This window comes from Tiliqua scincoides, chromosome 6 (assembly GCF_035046505.1).
Source record: "Tiliqua scincoides isolate rTilSci1 chromosome 6, rTilSci1.hap2, whole genome shotgun sequence".
Taxonomy (NCBI): domain Eukaryota; kingdom Metazoa; phylum Chordata; class Lepidosauria; order Squamata; family Scincidae; genus Tiliqua; species Tiliqua scincoides.
Window position 1 is genome coordinate 83,871,463 of NC_089826.1, and position 20,715 is coordinate 83,892,177.

General features: G+C 44.2%; 1 protein-coding gene across 2 annotated transcripts in view; it reads left to right on the forward strand.

Annotated features, from left to right (window-relative positions):
- SH3BP2 (SH3 domain binding protein 2) overlaps nucleotides 1–20,715 on the forward strand; it is a 35,062-nt gene that overhangs the window by 13,134 nt on the left and 1,213 nt on the right. For both annotated transcript variants that reach the window (XM_066632256.1, XM_066632257.1), the window contains 12 exons: nucleotides 769–844; nucleotides 2,968–3,107; nucleotides 4,280–4,382; nucleotides 5,988–6,105; nucleotides 8,339–8,409; nucleotides 8,939–9,027; nucleotides 12,053–12,118; nucleotides 13,789–14,374; nucleotides 15,589–15,718; nucleotides 16,855–16,910; nucleotides 18,986–19,067; nucleotides 20,549–20,608. In XM_066632256.1, the coding sequence (XP_066488353.1) occupies nucleotides 2,972–3,107; nucleotides 4,280–4,382; nucleotides 5,988–6,105; nucleotides 8,339–8,409; nucleotides 8,939–9,027; nucleotides 12,053–12,118; nucleotides 13,789–14,374; nucleotides 15,589–15,718; nucleotides 16,855–16,910; nucleotides 18,986–19,067; nucleotides 20,549–20,608 (1,497 nt within the window). In that variant the 5' untranslated portion in view covers nucleotides 769–844; nucleotides 2,968–2,971. The remainder of the gene's footprint in view (nucleotides 1–768; nucleotides 845–2,967; nucleotides 3,108–4,279; nucleotides 4,383–5,987; nucleotides 6,106–8,338; nucleotides 8,410–8,938; nucleotides 9,028–12,052; nucleotides 12,119–13,788; nucleotides 14,375–15,588; nucleotides 15,719–16,854; nucleotides 16,911–18,985; nucleotides 19,068–20,548; nucleotides 20,609–20,715) is intronic.

Below are 20,715 nucleotides of genomic sequence, written 5' to 3' on the forward strand. Positions count from 1 at the left end.
TATGTGTTATGAATATGAGTCTCCATATTTAAATGTTTACAGCCTGTATTTCATTATGGTGTAATGCAATCCAGCATGGTTTGTTGACCACATATATTAAATGCATTTTCTAGCTAAGTGTTCCTCTTCCACGATTACTCAGAATTAATAAGTGTAATTGACTGTAAAAGAAAAAGGATTTTTTTTAAATTTCTTAGGGTGTGCATGACAGTTACTTTTTGCACTTTTTAATGGACACCCTTGGTTGCAATAGACTTCTTTTTCTGTTAGCCCAAATAGGCTTGGATTCTCCACTTTAGCTGGATTATATATAGCAGCTAAATCTCTCTCTATATAGCAGTGACTCTATATATCGTATTGGCAACCTTCAGTCTCGAAAGACTATGGTATCGCGCTCTGAAAGGTGGTTCTGGCACAGCGTCTAGTGTGGCTGAAAAGGCCAATCCGGGAGTGACAATCCGAGCAGTGACTCTATATATAGTTTGCACAATGTACTGAACCACTATTTTAAGGGCAAAAAAGACTGTAAAAATTACCAAATGACTGGGACTTTGGTCCTACATGGTAGTAGACACAGAGATTTTTTTTAAAGGCTTTGAATTAGTGCACAAATTTGCTGGATTCATTCCCACTTGCCTCAGTAGATAAACCATAGTGTTGCACCAGTGTTGACATGATAATTATGATCATGGAGGAGGAGGGATAGCAAGATAACCTTTTGAGATGGATAAACTTGTACTGTCTTTTTTTCTTTTTTTTTAATCTCAGAGTCCCATCTCCTTGATGTGTGGGATAGACATGTCCTAGGATCAGTCTGCACTGAACAGGAACTGGCATGAGCAAGGTGAGAAAAACAGATCTTTCTTTCTTTGGTTGGCTGGACTGGATCAAAGGAGAGAATAGAATTCTTTTGCTTTGGGTTGTGAACAAACGAGAAAAGGAATGAATATTTGGGAGAGATAAAAGAGAAAATATTTTCAGCGCCTGTTGGTCAGTGGGGTGGTGATTGGGTTTTATCAGTAAGATTCAAAATTGATCCCTGCTGATCAGACCAGGGTCTGTTGCACCCAACATTCTATCTGTAGCTTCTCAGGTGCTTCTGGAACCCCACAAGTAAGGCATAAAAGTGACACTTTTCCCTGTGCGGTGCACACTTTGGGAACCCCTGCTTTATGTCATTAGTATTGTTTGGCAAATGGATGAATCGCAGTTCCTCAGATCCAGTGACCGCTGCTAGCTTAAGAGAGTGAACTGTGGCAACCGCTTGTATCTTGAGATGGTGCAAGTTGCTTGAGAGGGCAATGAGTGCCACGGGAGCCCTTGCATGTTTGAATCGGTTCATGGTTGGTTTTAGCTGTTGAGGAACACTGGCCCAATCTTTGCCATCAGAGGTTCTGGGTTGTAACGACCCTGAGAATAATACAGCACTGTCAGTGAAGGTCAGGATTTCTCATCAGTTCACGGTGCTGTTTTAGGTCAAGAGCTTTAATTGCCGACCAGCAGACGAATGGTCTCTTTGTTAAACCAGTCTGAGAAAACCAGAACATGCAGATGAAATTATGGATGTATCCCGTGAACTGTGGATGGAAAAAAGAGCAGAAAAAAACCCACTGTGTGTGGTTCCACCCCACCGCACTGCAGAGCGAACTGATAAATTACAGTCTACTGCAATCAAGCAGTAGGCAAAACATGAAGAGCTTATTTCATAAGGCACCCTACTTAGACACTTTGAGTATGGGAACAAATATCTCATTCTCTTGTTGCAGGCTTTTTTCAGCTTATGACTTCAGCTTTTCCCCTTTACTGTCAAGAGTATGTATGTCCCTTTTCAAATGAACAACTTCTGGAGACCAGACTTCACAACAACTTAATGCAATGCCTCTTGTGGTCATCATAATGTTCATAAAAACATATTAGTGCATGCAAGCTTTTGAGTTACACAGGATTTTTCTCAGGCTGGTTCTTAAGAGAGAGAAAAAAAGATTGTTTCTGAGTGAGGGCATGGTGTGAAAAAACCCTTGTCTCTAGCTTGTGTCAGTCTCCAATGAGCCTCTGGCCCTCTGGAGACTTGCTGGAGCCTGTGCTGGCCCGACACAACTGCTCTCAGCTTGTTCAACATCTCACGTGAGCTGTGGGATGAGGGCCCCCCCAATGCTTGCTTTTTCATGTCTGTGATGCAGGAGTAGTGAAGGAAAGGCTGGTCTTGCTTTGTGCAGGGCCTACTTGAGCTATTGCAAGACCTTCATTCATTCACATAAGCTCCATCTCTAATATATTCATTTGTGTAAATTTATGTAAATTTATTCAAATTTGAAATGTAAACTAATTCTTTTTTTCCCCTGGCCCGCGTCACAGTGTCAGGGAGATGATGTGGCCCTGCTGCCAAAAAGTTTGGACACATCTGGTGTAGATCATAATTGTGCCTTCTTTCTGTACAAGATATTTTATTCTCAATGCAGGGAAAGAGCAGCAATGAAAGCTGTCTCTCTGGAAATATCGTGCAAACTGAGTTCCTTTTTTTCTGAACTTGTCAGTTGTCTTTCTTCCCACAGCAGAAATAAACGGGGACTTTTTGCTTTGTCATTTTATTTTAAGCCCACTGCAAACTTCCTGGAATTTCCGACACACATTTTAACACCAAGAGTGTAGTTTGATGCTTGCTCACATTGGCTATTTCCTTTTATTTGTCTTGGTGAAGGTGGAAAAAAGTGATAACTGACTGAACTGTGGTTTGTTGCCTGCCTCTCCCCGCTTAGAACATACCTACCATTGAACAGCAAAGGCTGGTTTGACCGTGGATGGTCAGAGCTACTCCTTAGTTTGCAAAACCATATTTACTATCAGCCATAGCTGATTGATGCCTGTCCAGCTATAGCTTCTGAGATATTCACATTTTATGTAATCTGAGATTGGGTCTGCATTTGTGATATGATCTCTCTGATGCAAAGTATTAATTCTAACTTTCAGAACAATGACTTCAGAAGAGATCATTTGGCCTGTCCCAATGAAGGCTATTGGAGCACAGAACCTGCTGACCATGCCTGGAGGTGTCACCAAGTCTGGGTACTTGCACAAAAAGGGCGGCACTCAGTTTCAACTCTTGAAGTGTGAGTCGGGAAGAGAGAATTCTAATGTTAAGGATAGCCTCAAATGCTTTGATTTTGAGCTGCGACAAAATGAGTGCTTGTGTTTGCATTGAGGATTATGCTATTACTTGGTCAAAGGGACTACACTTGGGTTGCAGTCCCAAAGAGATTGAACACAGTGGGTCTTACTTGTGAACATACATGCACAGGATTGCTCTCTTACATCTGTTGTCATGTCTTATCTCACTAGTTGGTTCTTTTGCGATTTTACTACACAATCAATTTTTAGTGTAGCATTTGGTACTTATAATCCATGCATCTTGAGATGGTACTTCTGTTGTAACCTTATAGAGATATCTGAATATGGGATGCTCTATTTTGACCGGGGGAAATGGTATTCATCCATTGCTGTGTGTCTCATTTGTAAGAGTCTGGTGGAGACTTAATGCTCCCTTTGTGCAAACTATGGTTTCCAAATGGAAAATTAGCATCAGGGCCATGTCTTCCTCACTCCTTTCCTTTTCTTCCGGCACAAATCCTTTGATTGCCTTATTATTATTATTATTATTATTATTATTATTATTATTATTATTATTATTATTATTATTATTATTAATTTATACCCAGCCTTTTTGCCCAACAGGCACACAAGGCGGCTTACAAACACTTTAAAAATACATTAAAAACAATCATTAAAAACAATTTACAATAATTAAAAAAATCTAAAAACATCATTATTAACTACATCTGGGCTGATGTTAACAGATTACCCCTTTGAAACCAGGATTTCAAGCCTTGACTTCAGATCTTTTAGTTAAAATTGGAACCTTGTTGGCATTACTCATGGCTTAGAAATGAAACTTACCTATGATTGAGATTGACAACATAAGGAATTCAGGGAATGCAAGAAGGGCAGGGAGCAGGTATTTCTTCCTGAGGTGGACTCTTGATTTGCACATCATGCTTACATCTGTGTTGGCCCCATTTAAGCTACTACAGATCACCCACATGCTCTGAAGTCCTCAGGATGGGGAATTGGAGGGGATTCTCGTATCCCTTAGTGTTAGTTTAATGCATTTGGAAATTTTATATCTCTGTAGTTCTTCTCCTTAGCCAGAGTTCTTTGGTGTTAACATGGATCAAATTTATCATATTGTTTTTCTCTTCTTTACCTTCATTTGGTTTTGTTTCAGGGCCACTAAGGTTTGTGATTATCCACAAAGGCTGTATTTACTACTTTAAGAGTAGTACATCTGCATCTCCCCAGGGTGCCTTTTCATTAAATGGCTACAACAGGTGAGTGATGCAATAGGATGATAACCATATTTTCAAAATATTTATTGCTACACAATAGAAGTTGTTTCATCTACTTCCAGTCTTCGTGTGTATTTTTACCTGGTTTATTGTGTGTATATATAGTGGACCTTCCTTATCCACAGCTCGGCAACTATGGATTTCAGTATCTGCGCATGCCGAGCCCGCAGTTGGAAGGCCTCAGTGGACCTCCTGAACATCACTTCGGGTTCATGCCAATGGCTTCTGGTCATGTCTGAAAATGTTTTGAGGTGTAGGGAGGCTGCAGCCTCAGGACACCTTCAGGGCATGACCAGAAGGCACTTCCAGTCTCATCTGGGAGGTCCTCTGAGGCCCTCCTGCCAATAATTTAATTATCCACATACTTTGATATCTGCAAAGGGTCCTAGGATGGATCCCCTGCTGATAGTGAGAGTCCACTGTAGTCATAAGAACATAAGAATAGCCCCACTGGATCAGGCCGTAGGCCCATCTAGTCCAGCTTCCTGTATCTCACAGTGGCCCACCAAATGCCCCAGGGAGCACACCAGATAACAAGAGACCTGCAAGGCTTCCTGGGAATTGTAGTTAAGAACATAAGAACAGCCCCACTGGATCAGGCCATAGGGCCATCTAGTCCAGCTTCCTGTATCTCATAGTGGCCCACCAAAGGCCCCAGGTAACAAGAGACCTGCAAGGCTTCCTGGGAATTGTAGTTAAGAACATAAGAACAGCTCCACTGGATCAGGCCGTAGGCCCATCTAGTCCAGCTTCCTGTATCTCACAGTGGCCCACCAAAGGCCCCAGGTAACAAGAGACCTGCAAGGCTTCCTGGGAATTGTAGTTAAGAACATAAGAACAGCCCCACTGGATCAGACCATAGGCCCATCTAGTCCAGCTTCCTGTATCTCACAGCGGCCCACCAAATGCCCTTATGTTCACTGTAGTCATTCAGCTCAGCTGTGACCCAAGCCAAAGGGCTGCTTGAGGTGGGGCAGAAATGCTGCTACAAGCCACACTACCCCCTCAGATAAAGGAGGGGGAGGAGAGGGTGCCCCCTTTGTTTCCTTTTGAAACAATGTCCTTAGGGCTGGTGGAGGGGAAGGTGCTGTGGCTTCCACCATCCACACCTCTTCCCTGCATCTGCCGGCTCAGCTACAGCTGAGTGAGCAGGGAAAGGTGAGAAAAGATGTCTCACTCCTTACCTCCCCTTGGTGCTATTTCTTTGCTCAACCTCCCACAGTGCTTTTTCTGGAGAATGAATTCTTCCTGCAGCCAAGTGGGCAAAGAGATAAGGAGGAGGTGACAGCAGGACCTTCACCCTCGGGCACTATGAGCGGGTGGAGGATCGAAGCATCAATTGGAGGGTCTCCACTGGTGGTGGGCTGGAGGAGGAGGGCTTTCCTCAGTTCCCCACCGCACTCCAAAGCACTTGATGTGGTGTTTTGGGGTTTCATAATCTGTGGGCCAACCATGATTTAGCTGCCTTTAACCAATTAAGTGCGATTGTTTGGTTTAAACATTTTGGCTTCTGGCTTCATCAGTGACCTAACTGCATAAATTGCCTAAAAGCATGCCTGTGTTTAAATTATTTTCTCACTTTCTCAGGGTTATGAGAGCAGTAGAGGAAACAACATCAAACAATGTGTTTCCTTTCAAGTTGGTTCACATTAGCAAGAAACATAGGACCTGGTTTTTTTCCGCCTCTTCGGAAGATGAAAGGAAGGTAAAATGCATTTATGATCCAAGTGATGTATTTAAATCAATGCGCTTTTTTTTTTAAAGGAAATAGAGGGATTAGGCCACATTAACATCACACCTGGCATTATCAAGTTGATTAAGAGCTGATTAATATCTTGCTCTGAGTGGAATGAGTGAAATTAATCCTCTGCGTCACAGCTATTGAAAGAAGGTGGCAGTCTTCATTCTTCTGACCAATCAGAAAGGCAGCCGTCGATTAGTTTTATCATTTGCAGTTTTCGTTCTTCTCTCCTTTTCTTCTTGGCTGATATACTGCTTTCCCTGCTCCTCCTTTGTTGCAGGGTGGCTTGGGGAGGGACAGAGAAGTGACAGTGTCCCCTGTAAGGGGTCCGTGATGGGGTGTGGACCCCTTCTGTAGCTGTGTAGTGTTGCAATGGGGTCACAGTGCCACTTCTGGATGTTTGACAATGATGTCATTGCCAAGCTCCATGCCGTGCAATCACATGGCCATGCACTTGAAAGGGAATAGAGGAGATAAGATTGTGAAGGGGCTGGATGAGGAATAGGATTTGGCCCACGTTGATGGTATATACAGTGGGCCCATGGTATCTGAGGAGGGATCCATTGCAGGACCCCCCCCCCAGATACTGAATTCTGTGGTTAATGAAATCCACCGGGGGGGGGGTGCCAGCAAACTGAAGTGTCTTCAGAGGCAGCTTCCCCTCACCTCAGAAGACCTCCTGGACATGACTGAAAGGCGCTTCCCTCACATATTGAGAAAGGAAGTGGAAGGAGTCTATTTCTAGAAGGTCCTTGTGAAGACAAAATGAGCACAAGGCAGCACCACGGGATTCCTGTTGGGTGGGGGTGTTTTTGGAGTTTGTAAAGACTGTGTTTACCAGGGTTAATGCAACCACTGTGCATGTCGAATAATACACACACACAGTGTGAAAATTGTATCGTCAGCATACATGTCATTTTTTTGTACAGTGAACAGATACTGAAATGGACATAATTAAGCCGCAAACATGCTAATATCATCTGCTCTTTGACAGTTTTGCAGCACCCACTCAATTCCTGACAGAGACACTAAGTAAAACGTGAAGTCCCGGATGAGAAATTTATGGCAGGAAGTGGAGGAACAAGGCTTAAAAAAAAAAAGAGAAGGAAGTGGGAAGTGTTTCATACAGAAAATATGATATGCGGGGCCAAGGAATTGTCATCCAAGACTGATAGTGCCAAAAGTGTGTTGGGTGCTGCACAGGTCACAGAAATACAGAGCCCCTGCCCAGAGGGCTTAAAACAAGGCTACACTTTTAAGAATGCACTTGTAAAGCACAGCTGTGTCAGGATGAAAGGTCTTCACTTGATCTCTGCAAAGATTTTCACAGGCCAAAGAAAGTGCAGCAGGTTTTTTTTCTCCTGAATTCAGCATTCTAAAATAGATTGTGGTGCTTGGATGCCACTGAAGGCTTCGTACCCTGAACTTTTTATGTTAATTAACTATTATGTTAATTTTAACATATTTCCACAGTAGAGAATTTTACACTTGAAATGACTTCTGTTTGTAAATCTTGGAAGTATCAAATTAGATCACATGGAAGTAACAAAGGAAGTATCAGATTAGATCACATGGCACAGCATAACATGGTATAGCATCACTCATGAAATTATTAGACAACAATACCTTAGACCAGTGGTCCCCAAACTGTGCACCATGGAGCCGTCAGGTGCTGCAGCAAATTCAAAGGGTTGCCATGGGATGTCCCCAGTGGCCTCTTCTTCTGGATCTCCCATGCGTTGCCCTCTTGGATCGTGCAGGATGTCACATGATTTTTGCAGAATCTCACAAGAATTGTGCAAGGTCTCACACGATTCAAGATGGCAGTGTCCAGGAAAAGTGGGAAGAAGAGGCCACTGCAAAAGAAGGGTGCCCTGACCCCAGTAAGTTTGAAACCGTTGCCTTAGATCAGGGGTGCCCAAACCCCAGCCCTGGGGCCACATGCGGCCCTCAAGGCCTCCATCAAATCTCCGGAGGGCCAGAGACTCAATGGAGACTGGGGCCTCCCTGAGGGCCGCATTGAGAGGCCTCGAGGGCCGCAAGTGGCCCCAGGGACAGGGTTTGGGCACCCCTGCCTTAGATGGTCAGGGTGGGTGTGTATAACTCAATTTTGAGAAATATCTGATCTAAAATATATGTTGCTTGCTACATGCAAAAATAAGCCTCATGAAATAACAGTATGATTGTTGTCTTCCAGGGCTGGATGGCTTCACTTAGGGGAGAAATTGATCACTACCATGAGAAGAAGGAGACAGTTACAGACTTAAGGTCTGTATTGGGTAGCACTGATATCATGTTGTTCATCATTCCTATTAAGCAGTTCTTTGTAGAAGTACTTCCTGCTTCTTGAAACTTGTGAAAATTTGCACAGGCCTACAAAATTGAGGGTCAGAAAAGTTTTTCCCAAACTTTATGGTGGTTTGATATGGATTTGGGGTGCCGATTCAAAAAATGGCATCCGTTTTGCCCTATCACATCTAGTTTTGGAGACACGGCATAGCCTCATTAGTGAATAGTTCAAGAAGCTTCCTCATGAGGAAGCCATGGTGTAGGCTTCCTCATGAGGAAGCTGCTTGAACCATTCACTAAAGAGGCTATGCCGTGTCTCCAAAACTAGACGTGATAGGGTAAAACGGATGCCATTTTTGGAATCAGCACCACAAATATACACAGGAATTGGTGTAACATTTAAGGAAGCAAAATGTGTGTTGGCCTGTGTAATTTTACATATGCATATTTTTGAGGCAATTGCAATAGTACACAATGAAAAAAGAACCACTTTTCCCTCTACTTCTAGTGACTCTGGTTCCGATGTTGACAGTTTCTACGGCTCATTAGAACGGCCTATTAACATAAAGTATTCTCAGCATTCAACAGAAAATTCAGGTGAGACTGTTTTGAAATTCCCCCTCACTAGAGGAGAAGTGTCTTGAAAGCTTTTCTTCAGTGGAACACTCTGTGCCTATTGACTCTCAAGGTCAGCACAAAATGAGAAGTGTTGAGAAATGCAGTGACATCAGTAGCTTGTTTCACCCCATAGTTGGAATAAAACCTTAACTCATTAAACATATTATGGCAGGAACATTATGTGGATTGAATCACGGAACAAACAATGCCAAGACACTCCAGAATTCTCTGGGAGGAACCAGCACTGGTGTTCACTTTTCTATAGTTTAGCTTCCATTTACATTTTGCAGTTTCTATATTTAGCTTCCATTTACGTATTTGCAGGGGATCCATTCTAAGGCCCCTCCGGATACTGAGTTCTGCGGCTGAAGGGCTTCAGAGGACTCCTGGACATAACTGGAAGTTGCCAGTGCAAAGTGCCTTCGGATCATGTCTAGGAGGTCCTCTGAAGCCCTCCAGTCACAAGCTCGGCATTTGTGGATACTGAAATCCGTGAATTCTGAGCCTCTGAATAAGGAGGGCCAGCTGTACTTTCACTTCATTGATAATCAAGGAGATGATCTGCTACACAATTATCTCCGTCAAGATCGGGGCAATGTCTTGAAATCTGGGACGTTCCTCTTTTGCAAAATGACAAGAGACAAGCATGCTGCAGGGACTCCCTCCCAGAGGAGAGTGCTTCCTCCTCTAGCCAGTCTGCTTTCTGCCTCTTTGTAAACATGAGAGCTTGAGCTCCCTCAAACCGTCACTTCAAGAACACACATCCAGCAGGTCCCCAGATAACCTCTCCCACCATCGCTCCAAAATATTTTCTGCTGCCTTCTTTTTCCAGCCTTCCCCCATCGCTGCATTGCATTGCAAGGAAGAGGGCTCTGCTCTGTTCCCTCTGGCAAGCAGAAGGATTGGAGTATTGAATTACATGTATGGATCTTTGGATAAGGAATTTAATTTTTATTCAATTTTTATTCCTTATTCAAATGAGAGCTTAGGTTAGTAAGTACCCACCTCTCCCAAACCCTCTGCACTTGTGAGGCTCCAAATAGAGGCAGAGTCTTCCATCCTGAGCATTTCCTTACTCAAGCTGACATTTGAATAAGAAAAGAAACAGTGGAAATTATAATAAGTTCCATGCATGTGGTTCAAGCTTGGGCCTCTTTCTCCAAACCTTTGCCTGCCAGAAGACTGGAGAGGAAATTCCATTTCTTTCCCAATTTGCAGTTTGGAGAGTTGGGGGGGGGGGGATGAACATGACTCCTCCAAACTGCAACCTGAGCTTCTGGGAATCTATCAGTTCCAGAGATAGTTGCCCCCTGGTTAACATAACTGTGGAAGACTGTGCAACCATTGCTGCGAGCCTCCCTCTAGTGTAGAAGACCCTTTTGCTAAGCCTCAAACCTTCTCTCTAGATGGCTCAGCTGCAGGTACATCTTGGAGATACAGGATCCTCTTGTGAATAATGCAAGAATCCTTGTGGCCCTCAGGCTCCATGTGTGCATGGAGAAGTCAGATCCACATGTCAGATCCTCCATGTGGGCATGGAGAAGTCAGATCCACGTAAGGACCATGTTCAAAGCCTAGTTACCTTAGAGGCTAAGGCAGTGGTTCCCAAACTTACCTGAGTCATGATGCTCACAGCCTCTTCTTCCCAGCTGAGTTGGGCACCACCATCTTGGATCTCATGAAATCTTGTGAGATTCAAGATGACGATGCCCAAATCCTACAAGATTTGGGTGCTGTCGTCTTGGAACTTGCAAGATTTTGCGAGATCCAAGATGGTGGTGCCTGGGAGAACAGGTAGGGGGTGTCCGGGTACACCCTGTGGTGACCTTGAGAGTGTGCTACAACACCCTGAAGCAAGGTTGTCCAAACATTTTGGCAGGAGGGCCACATCAACTCTCTGACACTGGGTTGGGGTTTATTATCCTACCTCCCTTTTTAAATTATAAAATTAAAAAAGAATTGATTTAAATTTCAAATTTGAATAAATTTACATAAATTTACATATATTAGATATGGAACTTATATGAATGAATGAAGGTCTTGCAGTAGCTCAAGGCCTATAAAAGGCCTTGCACAAAGGAAGGCCAACCTTTCCTTTGCTGCCACTGCTGAATCACAGACGTGAAACAGCAAGTAGTGGGGGGAGCCCTCATCCCACAACTCAGGTGAGAGGTTGAACAGTCATCCTCACACTGAGAGTGGTTACCTTGGGCCAGCGTAGGCTCCAGCACGTCTCCAGAGGGCCAGAGGCTCATTGGAGACTGGGGGCTCCCCATGGGCTGGATTGGGAGGGCCGCAAGTGGCCCCTGGGCCGGGGTTTGGGCACCCGTGTCCTAAAGCATCGCAACACACACTCTGGAAACCCACTTTGAATGTCCACTAGGCAGATAAAGCAGGATATAAAGTTGTAAATAAATAAAATAAACCCCTGGGCTAAGGTCATAGAAAAGAAAGAAAACTGGAGCTAGTCCGAGAGCCTGTTGGAAGTGAGTTCAGATAGTGAACTCAGATAGTTGAGCCACTCCTTCTCTTCACTCAGATGCTTTTCCACCATTTAGAGGCACTGTATAAGGTGGCAGCTTACACTGTGATGAAGTGTGCAAGAATAGAGGTGAAGGGGAGAGCACCTAGACACAGCCGGTCCAAAAATGAAGCGTTGATGACAATGACCAAAACTATTTTCTTCTGAAAAGTCTTCTGTCTGCTTCAGCCCTTCTGGCTGGTTCCAGCTATCAGGGCATACCTCGGAGTTCCTTTTGTGTAGCAGAGCTTTCCGTGGCTTTGTCATTCTTCTCCTTTTCCTGGAATTGGCTGCTTGTTCTGAGGCTCTGCTCTTCCCCTGCAGTCCAGCAACAAGAGTACATATGGGAGGATGTGGCTTGTGTCACAGCCAGCCATGTTACTGGGCCAACTGTGCTCCAAAGCTGCTCCTGTTCCATATAGCCACTGGTGGCTATTCCAGCTCATCCAGCTGAGACATTAATTCATTAAAACTTATTTTCAGATTATGATCAGGATGAAGATGAAGATTACCTTCAGCCAGATAACGGAGACTGTATAAAATGTGAAGGTATGTGGAACTGGAATTTTCATAGATAATAAATCAGTTGTGACAGAGTTGCATAAGGTATTTGAATGTGCAGTGCAGAAATTAGACTGGATATGGTGGTGCAAAAGCTGATAAAGATTTGTGATAGTAGTATCTTATTTTTGGGGAGGGGGGTGGAAGTAGGAGCCTTGCTTGATTAATAAAAAGAGCAATAAATGAAAAGACTTGCATCTCCTTAGCGCACAACATGATGGCAGTTTGCCTTGTTTAGGTCAAGGTCATGTTACTGGTAAAGACGTGCACAATTTGATTTCATTATGCAGCTGTCTGCACACCTGAGACCCAGCTTCATCTTCCCATTCTTTTTTGGGTACCCCAACCCTAACTAAATCACTGTGTGGCAATGTAGCAGCACCAGTGAGGCTTCCCCTGTGTGTCGCAGGGGATTTTTGGCCACTGAAGGCCTCCTCTGGGTAAGAGAACATTAGTTCTGTTACCTAGGGATAACCCCCAGCAGCTGTTATGGGTCAACGTGGACCTGTGCCAACTTGATCGCTGGCCCAAGTCCGAGTTGATCCGGGAAGGCAGATCAGGCCCAGGAAGGGAGTTACAATTTGGCATGCACTGCTGCCTCTGAATCTGTCCCTGTCCCAGACCTGAACTGCCTTCCCCCCATCTCCATCACTGCTGCCCACCTCATTTCACCCCTTGCGCTGCCTTACCTGCTCTGGCATGTCTTTGGCCATCTGCTGGCACTTTGCGACTACCATAAAGCAGCCTCCACCTGCACAACGTGCATTGGACCAGCACATGGGCCAGTTATGATTGGGTCATAAGTGTTTTATCTGATACATCTGAGAAACTATGTTCTGGACTGAAATGATTCTGGAGTTGGATGTAACCTAGCGCTGCTGATCAAGAGCCAGTTCCAAAAAGTTGGTTGGCTTCTTAAAGGAAGAACCTACAGAAGCGAATGCTTGTGCCGAATGTAGTATTGCAGTGGTTCTCATACATTTAGCACCAGGACCCGCTTTTAAAAATGAGAATCTGTCAGGGCCCACCGGAAGTGATGTCATGACTGGAAGTGACATCATCAAGCAGGAACATTTTTAACAATCCTGGGCTGCAATCCTACCCACACTTACCCAGAAGTAAGTCCCATTGACTACCATTGTTAAAACAATATACATAGCAGCTTGTTAAATTGCAGGTCTGTAACATTTCCCCAAATGCAGTCACATACTACGGTAGCATCAAGTCTAATATATTAAAAATAAAATATTGAAATGAATGGGGACCCACCTGAAATTGGCTCGCGACCCACCTAGTGGGTCCCGACCCACAGTTTGAGAAACACTGGAGTATTGCATGTGCACAGGTACGTCTACATAGTACCAGCTTCTCAAGTTAACACCCCAGACACTATAAGCACCAACCTTGTATGATTTCTTGCTCCAGTATTTGCTGTGGCTGTCCCCTTGGAGTTGCAACTCCTGCACTACCTCCTTTTGCGTCCTGGATTTAAAAGGGAGAGGGAAATGGAGCAAGAGCAAGTGTGGAAGAGACATGCACCAAAATCAAGGGGACATGGTACCTAAATAACAGCAAATAAGCTTCAAACACTTGGTCAAATCACCTGTGAAGACACAGATATTCAAACTCTCTTTTTTCTTCTTCTTCTTATTGCTCAGATCAGATGGTCCTTCCACCTGAATATCCACCACCTCCTGTTCCACCAGTGGGAAAATTTTCTTATTCAGAGACAAAAGTGCACTCTTTCACTGCCAGGGGTGGTATAGCTGTGCTTCCTCCAACGCCGCCCCTGAAAAAACCCTTCCCTGAGAGTAGGCCTGAAGTGTTCTCAAATATGCGAGAAAAGGTCTCTTTTCACCATCGAGTGGAGTATAATGTGAAACCCCAATCAGTATGTCGACAGCTAAATCAACCAGGACCACCACTGCCTCCAACTCCTCCGGTCAAAAAACCCGCAAGCCTCACAAAGACTGGATCGGGTATCTGCCTGACACTACCCCATATCTCACCTCCTACTGAAGAGAGGGGGAGCTTTAAAGAGTTAAAACTTTCTGCACAAGTCCCACCTCCATTATCAAGTAACAAGCCCAAATCATTTCAGTGTGCCGAGAGACTAGTGAATGCCAAAGTACCCAGAGAGACTATCAAGCCTGGACTATCAACCCCAAAAGTACCACCTAAACCTCAAGTGCCTGGCAGCAAACCTCCTGTGCCTGCATGCAAGCTAGAGGCTTTACCTCCATGGTAAGCTGGAAAACAGAATTGCTTGCATGATGTGGGTTTCATTTTCAGACTTGTGGATTGCAATGGTAACTCAGTGAAGTGGAGGGAGTGAATTTTCTCTTCCCTTACACTTGAGGCCCAGAATTGGCTGTTGTCCACTGGAATCTTGCAGATAACTTGCAAAAGTTATTGGCCTACAGATATCACTTGTAGTCTGTTTACAGACTTGAGGAAAGTCCAATTAAAAAAGCTATTATGGGATTATAAACTTTTTAAAAAAAGAAAAATCATAAGGATTACCTTCATGTATCATTTTAGAGAAGCACAAAAGGACATAATGTACAGAAAAAGCACGGCCATAGTTCTGTTGGTTGGAAGCCATTCCTTTTATGTACTATAAGTGACCAACAATGAAACAAAACATTATCTAGTTAGTACCAACAATTAGTACAGATTTGAAGGGCACATCTCTCCATCCAGGTCTTAGTTTCCAGTTGTTTTGCAACTGTAACTTTGATTGAGTGCCGACATGATGCCCCAAGTGGAAAATTCCGTACCTGATTTCATGTGACACGTTGCACAAAATTAATATATTGGATGGAATTGTATAGGCTATGTCTATAAGGTGTATGTGAAATACACCTTAAACGAATTTCGTGTTTGGACTTGGGCCCTATCCCCAAGGTATCTCATTACTTATATGCAAGTATTCCAAAATATGGAAAAATGTGATATCCAAAATTGTTCTGGACCCAAGCACTTCGGATCAGGGATGCCCAACTTATACAAACATGCTGAGATGGCGCAAAAGCAACTCTGTGTTATATAGGATTTGGTTACCTGGATGCTTATTGTGTGCTTCTCAATAGGAAGATCAATATGGTAGACATCAGCTTGCTCACTGTTGCCAGTCTGACACTGCAGGTGAAGGGGATTGTTGGGTGCATGTGTATGCTGCACCCTTGATTCATGTGGATCAGCTATGAAGCCCAACAGGTCTATCTAGCCCTCTGCATGAACTGGGTTGGCATCCTAGGATGCTCCCCAAAGTCCAAGTGCATGACGGATTCCAGGATGGATGCAGAGATGTCAGTGTGGAACATGCTCTCTAACAGCAGGAAGTCTGAAAAATAACTAGCTTAAATTAACTGTTAAGGCAACAATGTTTAAAATTCTCATGTTCAAATCTACTTCTATAATCCTTTAAGAATGTGATGTATTCTTCATAATTTCAGCTCAGGTTCTGTTTTTGCAAGGAGATCCCCTCCAGATGGACAGAGTTTTCGAGGTGCCTCGTTTGAGAAACCAGCATTGCCTTTACCAGCGAATGTAATTGAAGAAGACTCTGATGAGGACTATGAAAAAGTAAGGCAGTGATACCTTCACGTAGACATGTGTATCTTGTGGGCTTGTACCAGAATCCTGACATACCTGGCCCTTGAAACTGATGGGCCAGTTGTATCCGGACACCGTGCTGACACTTGTACAATGACTGCTGTATCCTAAGTCCAATTTGTGTGTTTGTTTCAGGCGGCTGCCCTCTTCCAAAGGGGCTGTCTTTCTACCCTTGATCTGCCCTGCTCAAAAAGGCATACCTTCTGTGTGTGAGCTGAATGAGGGGACGTGACCCCTGGGTGTGGGGATTCTGAGCAGTTGTTTTTGCCCCTTTGCTGCTGATGCCACAGTAGCTCCTGTAGCATGTGGGTCCATGTTGCTTTGGAGTGTTTCCCCATGGCTTGAGTTGGTGTTTGTTGCTACATTGCTCATTCCCACTGCCTAGCGGTGGGGGGGCGCTGTCCTTAGCATTGGCCCCACTCCTGCTCTTTTCACCCCGGTGGCACTTCTCTGGTTATCAGTGTTGGGACTGATTGCATGCTGTAATTGGCTTTGGGTACATCACACTTATGTTGTGCTGATGGCATGGTAACAGCACACTGTTCCCTGGAAGCTGGGGGTATTACCAGGAATGGTCGCCACTAGCAACTGTTACCCTGCACATGGCCAATCTTGTCTGATCTTGGAAGCTAAGCAGGGTTGGGCCTGGTTAGTACTTGGATGGGAGACCGCCTGGGAATACTGGGTGCTGTAGGCTTATACCATAGTCTTTCGAGACTGAAGGTTGCCAACCAGCATTGCTTTGCAGGCTTGGTCTACAGCCCTTCTTGTGTAAATACCTGTGTGCCGTCAGCTTGTATTGCCAGGACAAGCTTAGAATATATATGACAGATTGCACCAGTGTCCATACGCCATTGGCATGTGGTCTAAATATGATTGGGTTGTTAAAGATTGGAACATGGTGGAAAATGTGCTGTGACAGCCCTCTCTCAGTGCCCTGAAGTGTACGTTCCTGTGAGTGTCCCTGGCTTCGGTTATGCCATTAAGTGTTGTCACTCGTGCTGTGCAGGCGATCATAAGATAACGGAATCACTCTTGCTACGTGTGGAATCATTGCACTGTTTTTCTTCTCTTGCTTTGACACATTCATTTTTTTTTCCATGCAGGTTGAATTGCCTAATTCAATATTTGTCAATACTTCTGAATCCCTTGAAGTTGAAAGGTAAATTATGTTTCCAATGCAAACCTCTTGCCCAGAGTGTTGGTAGTTCCTAGAACAATGGCTGCCAACCACCAAGTCCTTGCGGTGCTGTAATGGGAAGCTGGCTACTTCGTGGTAGTAGCAGCGATTTCCAGGTTTGCGCCACCTAAGTAAAAAAGGGAGTTTTGGACTTACCTGTCCGTGCTGGTGGCGCAAATCCAGAAGTGCTGTCATCACCAGGTCACCACTCTCCTTAAGGGGGAATATGTTGCTGCCGGGGGGGGGGGGGTCACAACCTCCAGTTTGGGAAACACTGTCCTAGAGAGAGCTGCAAATATGAGTTAGAAACATGGATAGGAAGTGAGTAAAGAGTCATGGACTCTTCGCTCACAACAGGAGAGGAAACTGAACGCTTTCCACATGCACTGCCTCTGACGCATCCTCAGCATCACCTGGCAGGACAAAGTTCCTAACAACACAGTCCTGGAACATGCTGGAATCCCTAGCATGTATGCACTGCTGAAACAGAGACGCCTGCGTTGGCTCGGTCATGTTGTGAGAATGGATGATGGCCGGATCCCAAAGGATCTCCTCTATGGAGAACTCGTGCAAGGAAAGCGTCCTACAGGTAGACCACAGCTGCGATACAAGGACATCTGCAAGAGGGATCTGAAGGCCTTAGGAGTGGACCTCAACAGGTGGGAAACCCTGGCCTCTGAGTGGCCCGCTTGGAGGCAGGCTGTGCAACATGGCCTTTCCCAGTTTGAAGAGACACTTGGCCAACAATCTGAGGCTAAGAGGCAAAGAAGGTAGGCCCATAGCCAGGGAGACAGACCAGGGACAGACTACACTTGCTCCCGTTGTGGAAGGGATTGTCACTCCCGAATTGGCCTTTTCAGCCACACTAGACGGTGTTCCAAAACCACCTTTCAGAGCGCGATACCATAGTCTCTCGAGACTGAAGGTTGCCAACATAAAGACTGAAATGGGGGATAAAGGGCTTGCCAACAGTCTGGGAACTAGGTAAACGCTGAACTGAGTACTAAATAGATTATTACAATAAGAGTGCTAAGAGTTTGGGGAACATAATTTTGTGAGAAATTATGCCCAGTTTAGTCTGACCTTGTTCTTGTAAAGTTCTGTGTAAAGTTCTGTGGTTCTCAAATTGAATGAGCTTCTGTTTCCTCAATCGAGTCTTGGGCTGCTCGCAAGACTTCAAACCAGGGGTGGGCAAATATTTTGGCAGGAGGGCCACATCATCTCTCTGACACTGTCAGGAGCTGGGAAAAAGAAAAAAATTACATTTCCAATTTGAATAAGGCTGCAATCACACTTTCCTGAGAGTAAGCCCCATTGAACAAAATAGGACTTACTTCTGAATAGACCTGGTTAGGATTGTTCCCTAAATTTACTAAATGAATACATTAGAAAGAGAACTTATATAAATGAATGAATTTATTGAGCTTATTTATAATACACTATAATACAGGCATGTAGAACCATGAACTGTTTGCCGCACACCTCTTGCGCAGTGAAAACATACAAACCAAGCCAGAAACACATGGAGACATAAGTTGTTCAGAGGCGATGGGGGAGTTAAACTATTGCCCAGGGGAAAGCAGAAAACACATGGAGATTATAAAAGGCCTTGTTCTAACTCGACGCATAGCTTGTGTCTGGCGGTCGTGACCGGCAATCATGGGCTAGTGTGGGCTCCCACAGGCCAGAGGCTCATTGGAGACTGGGGGCTCCCTGCAGGCTGAATTGGGGGACCCCGAGGGCCGCAAATTGCCCCCGGGCTGGGTTTTGCCCACCTCTGCTTTAAACAGTTAAAAATAAGTGCAAATATTGAGAAGTCAATATAGTCATCTGGGTAGTCCCCAATTTAAGGATGCCCTGAATTACAGACATCCGTCCGGCTTTGTACTTTATGCCTGCATGCCAGCACTGTTCCAACTTACATCAGGTTCAACTTCTGAACAGACATCCAGAACAGAACCAGGATGTGAGTCGGGGACTATCAGTAATTGCCATCTTTCAGATTTTGATTCTTGGCATTTTGCAAGTGACCATTCTCGATTTTCACACCACTTTAGGATGTTCAAGTCTGAAAATCCGACAGGACCTCCAAAAAATGGATTATTCTGTATTAGGAACTCATCAACAAAAGTAGGAAAGGTAATAGCATCTATTTTAAAGATTTTATAAATGAAATGGAATGCTGCTCTTACTGTGGGGTGCCACTGACTGCCTATGTCTGGCAGGTTGGATTCTTAGAAAAGGGGAATTTCCTGCAGTCTGGTTTGTGTGCATGTTAATCTGTAGCTGCTTACCCAAAGAGTTTTTGATGAGGATATTCATTCCCAAGATAAAATGGTGGGTCCAGCCAACAGTTTAAAAAGTGTTTTGCAACCATTCAAACCTTACAGTAGCCTGGCAAGTTGTGTTTTTGCATTGTTTCTCCAAATGAACTGTTGTGGTTTATCTCATTAGAACAAAGACAGTACATGTGTGTGTATGGACCCTGAAAAGAGACTGTATTGAAATGCATTAGATGTACTTTCATTGGATGGGATTTCATTTTGTTTTTAAACTATTTATTTACTTACAAACGTCCTGCTTTATCTCCCTGATGGGTATTCACAGTAGCTTACAAATATCATAAAATAACATTAAAATCTCCTAAAAAAATAAACAATAAGACAACCTTAAAATATCTCATTTAAAGTCAAGAACAAGGAAAAACACACACACAAAACCAGCTGCTGCCCCTCCCATAGGCAATGGCATCTGTAAAAGGGCCATCTCTGATGACTGGAGAGGATAAGCCAGATTATATAGAGCTTGAGGCTTTACTTATTTTTGCTGTTTACTTGCCCTTTAACCCATTGGAACTGGGGTGTTTATAGAGAATGTATGATTGCTATCATGTAAGCAAATATCTTCCAGTTTAGCCCTGTCTAGTCAAGTGGTCTGTCTCCAGACTGAAGGCCCAAACCTATCCAACTTTCCAGCACCGGTGCAACCACAATGCAGCCCCAAGATAAGGGAACAAATGTTCCCATACCTTGAGGAGTTGTCTGTGAGTGCCTCCCCAAGGATACAGTGTATGCCCCATTGGCACGGCTGCACCAGCACTGGAAAATTGGATAGGACTGGGCTCCGAGTCATCTTATCCTGTTAATGACTTGAAAGCACTTGAAAAAGTGAGCTGAAGCCCTCACCCCTGTGCTATGGCGGGTCTGACTTTAAGTACGCTTGGTAGGGTAGGAAAAGCTGTAGTGTTTGGAGCTAGATTCCATGTACTTTGCCCATTGAATTAACTGGATAGGGTTATTCTGGCAGAGCTTGGTTTATAGATAAGTAGCACTTTTTCTTCTGCATGAACATAAGAACAGCCCTGCTGGATCAAACCAAAATCCTATCCCACTTCCTGCATCTCACAGTGGCCCACTAGATGCCTCTGGGAGCACACAAAACAACAAGTGACCTGCATCCTGGTGCCAATACCTGAATTCTGGTGCCTCGTGCAAGTGGTGCTTTTCATTTTGTTTCAAACGAATTGACTAGATTAGAAGGATATTTCAGGCATGGCTTGTAAAATGTTCATTCTCTCCAGCATTTAATACTGACCTTTTTTTTTCTTTTCCTTTATCAAGGTGTTAGTTGTATGGGATGGATCCACTCAGAAAGTGAGAAACTACAGAATCTTTCAACAGGTAAGTAAATGCCTGTTGTCAACGCAACATGCCACTTACTTTTAAACTACTCTGCCCCACAAAGTCTCAAAGACTTGGATCTGCAGTTTGGCTTGATTATTTGGATT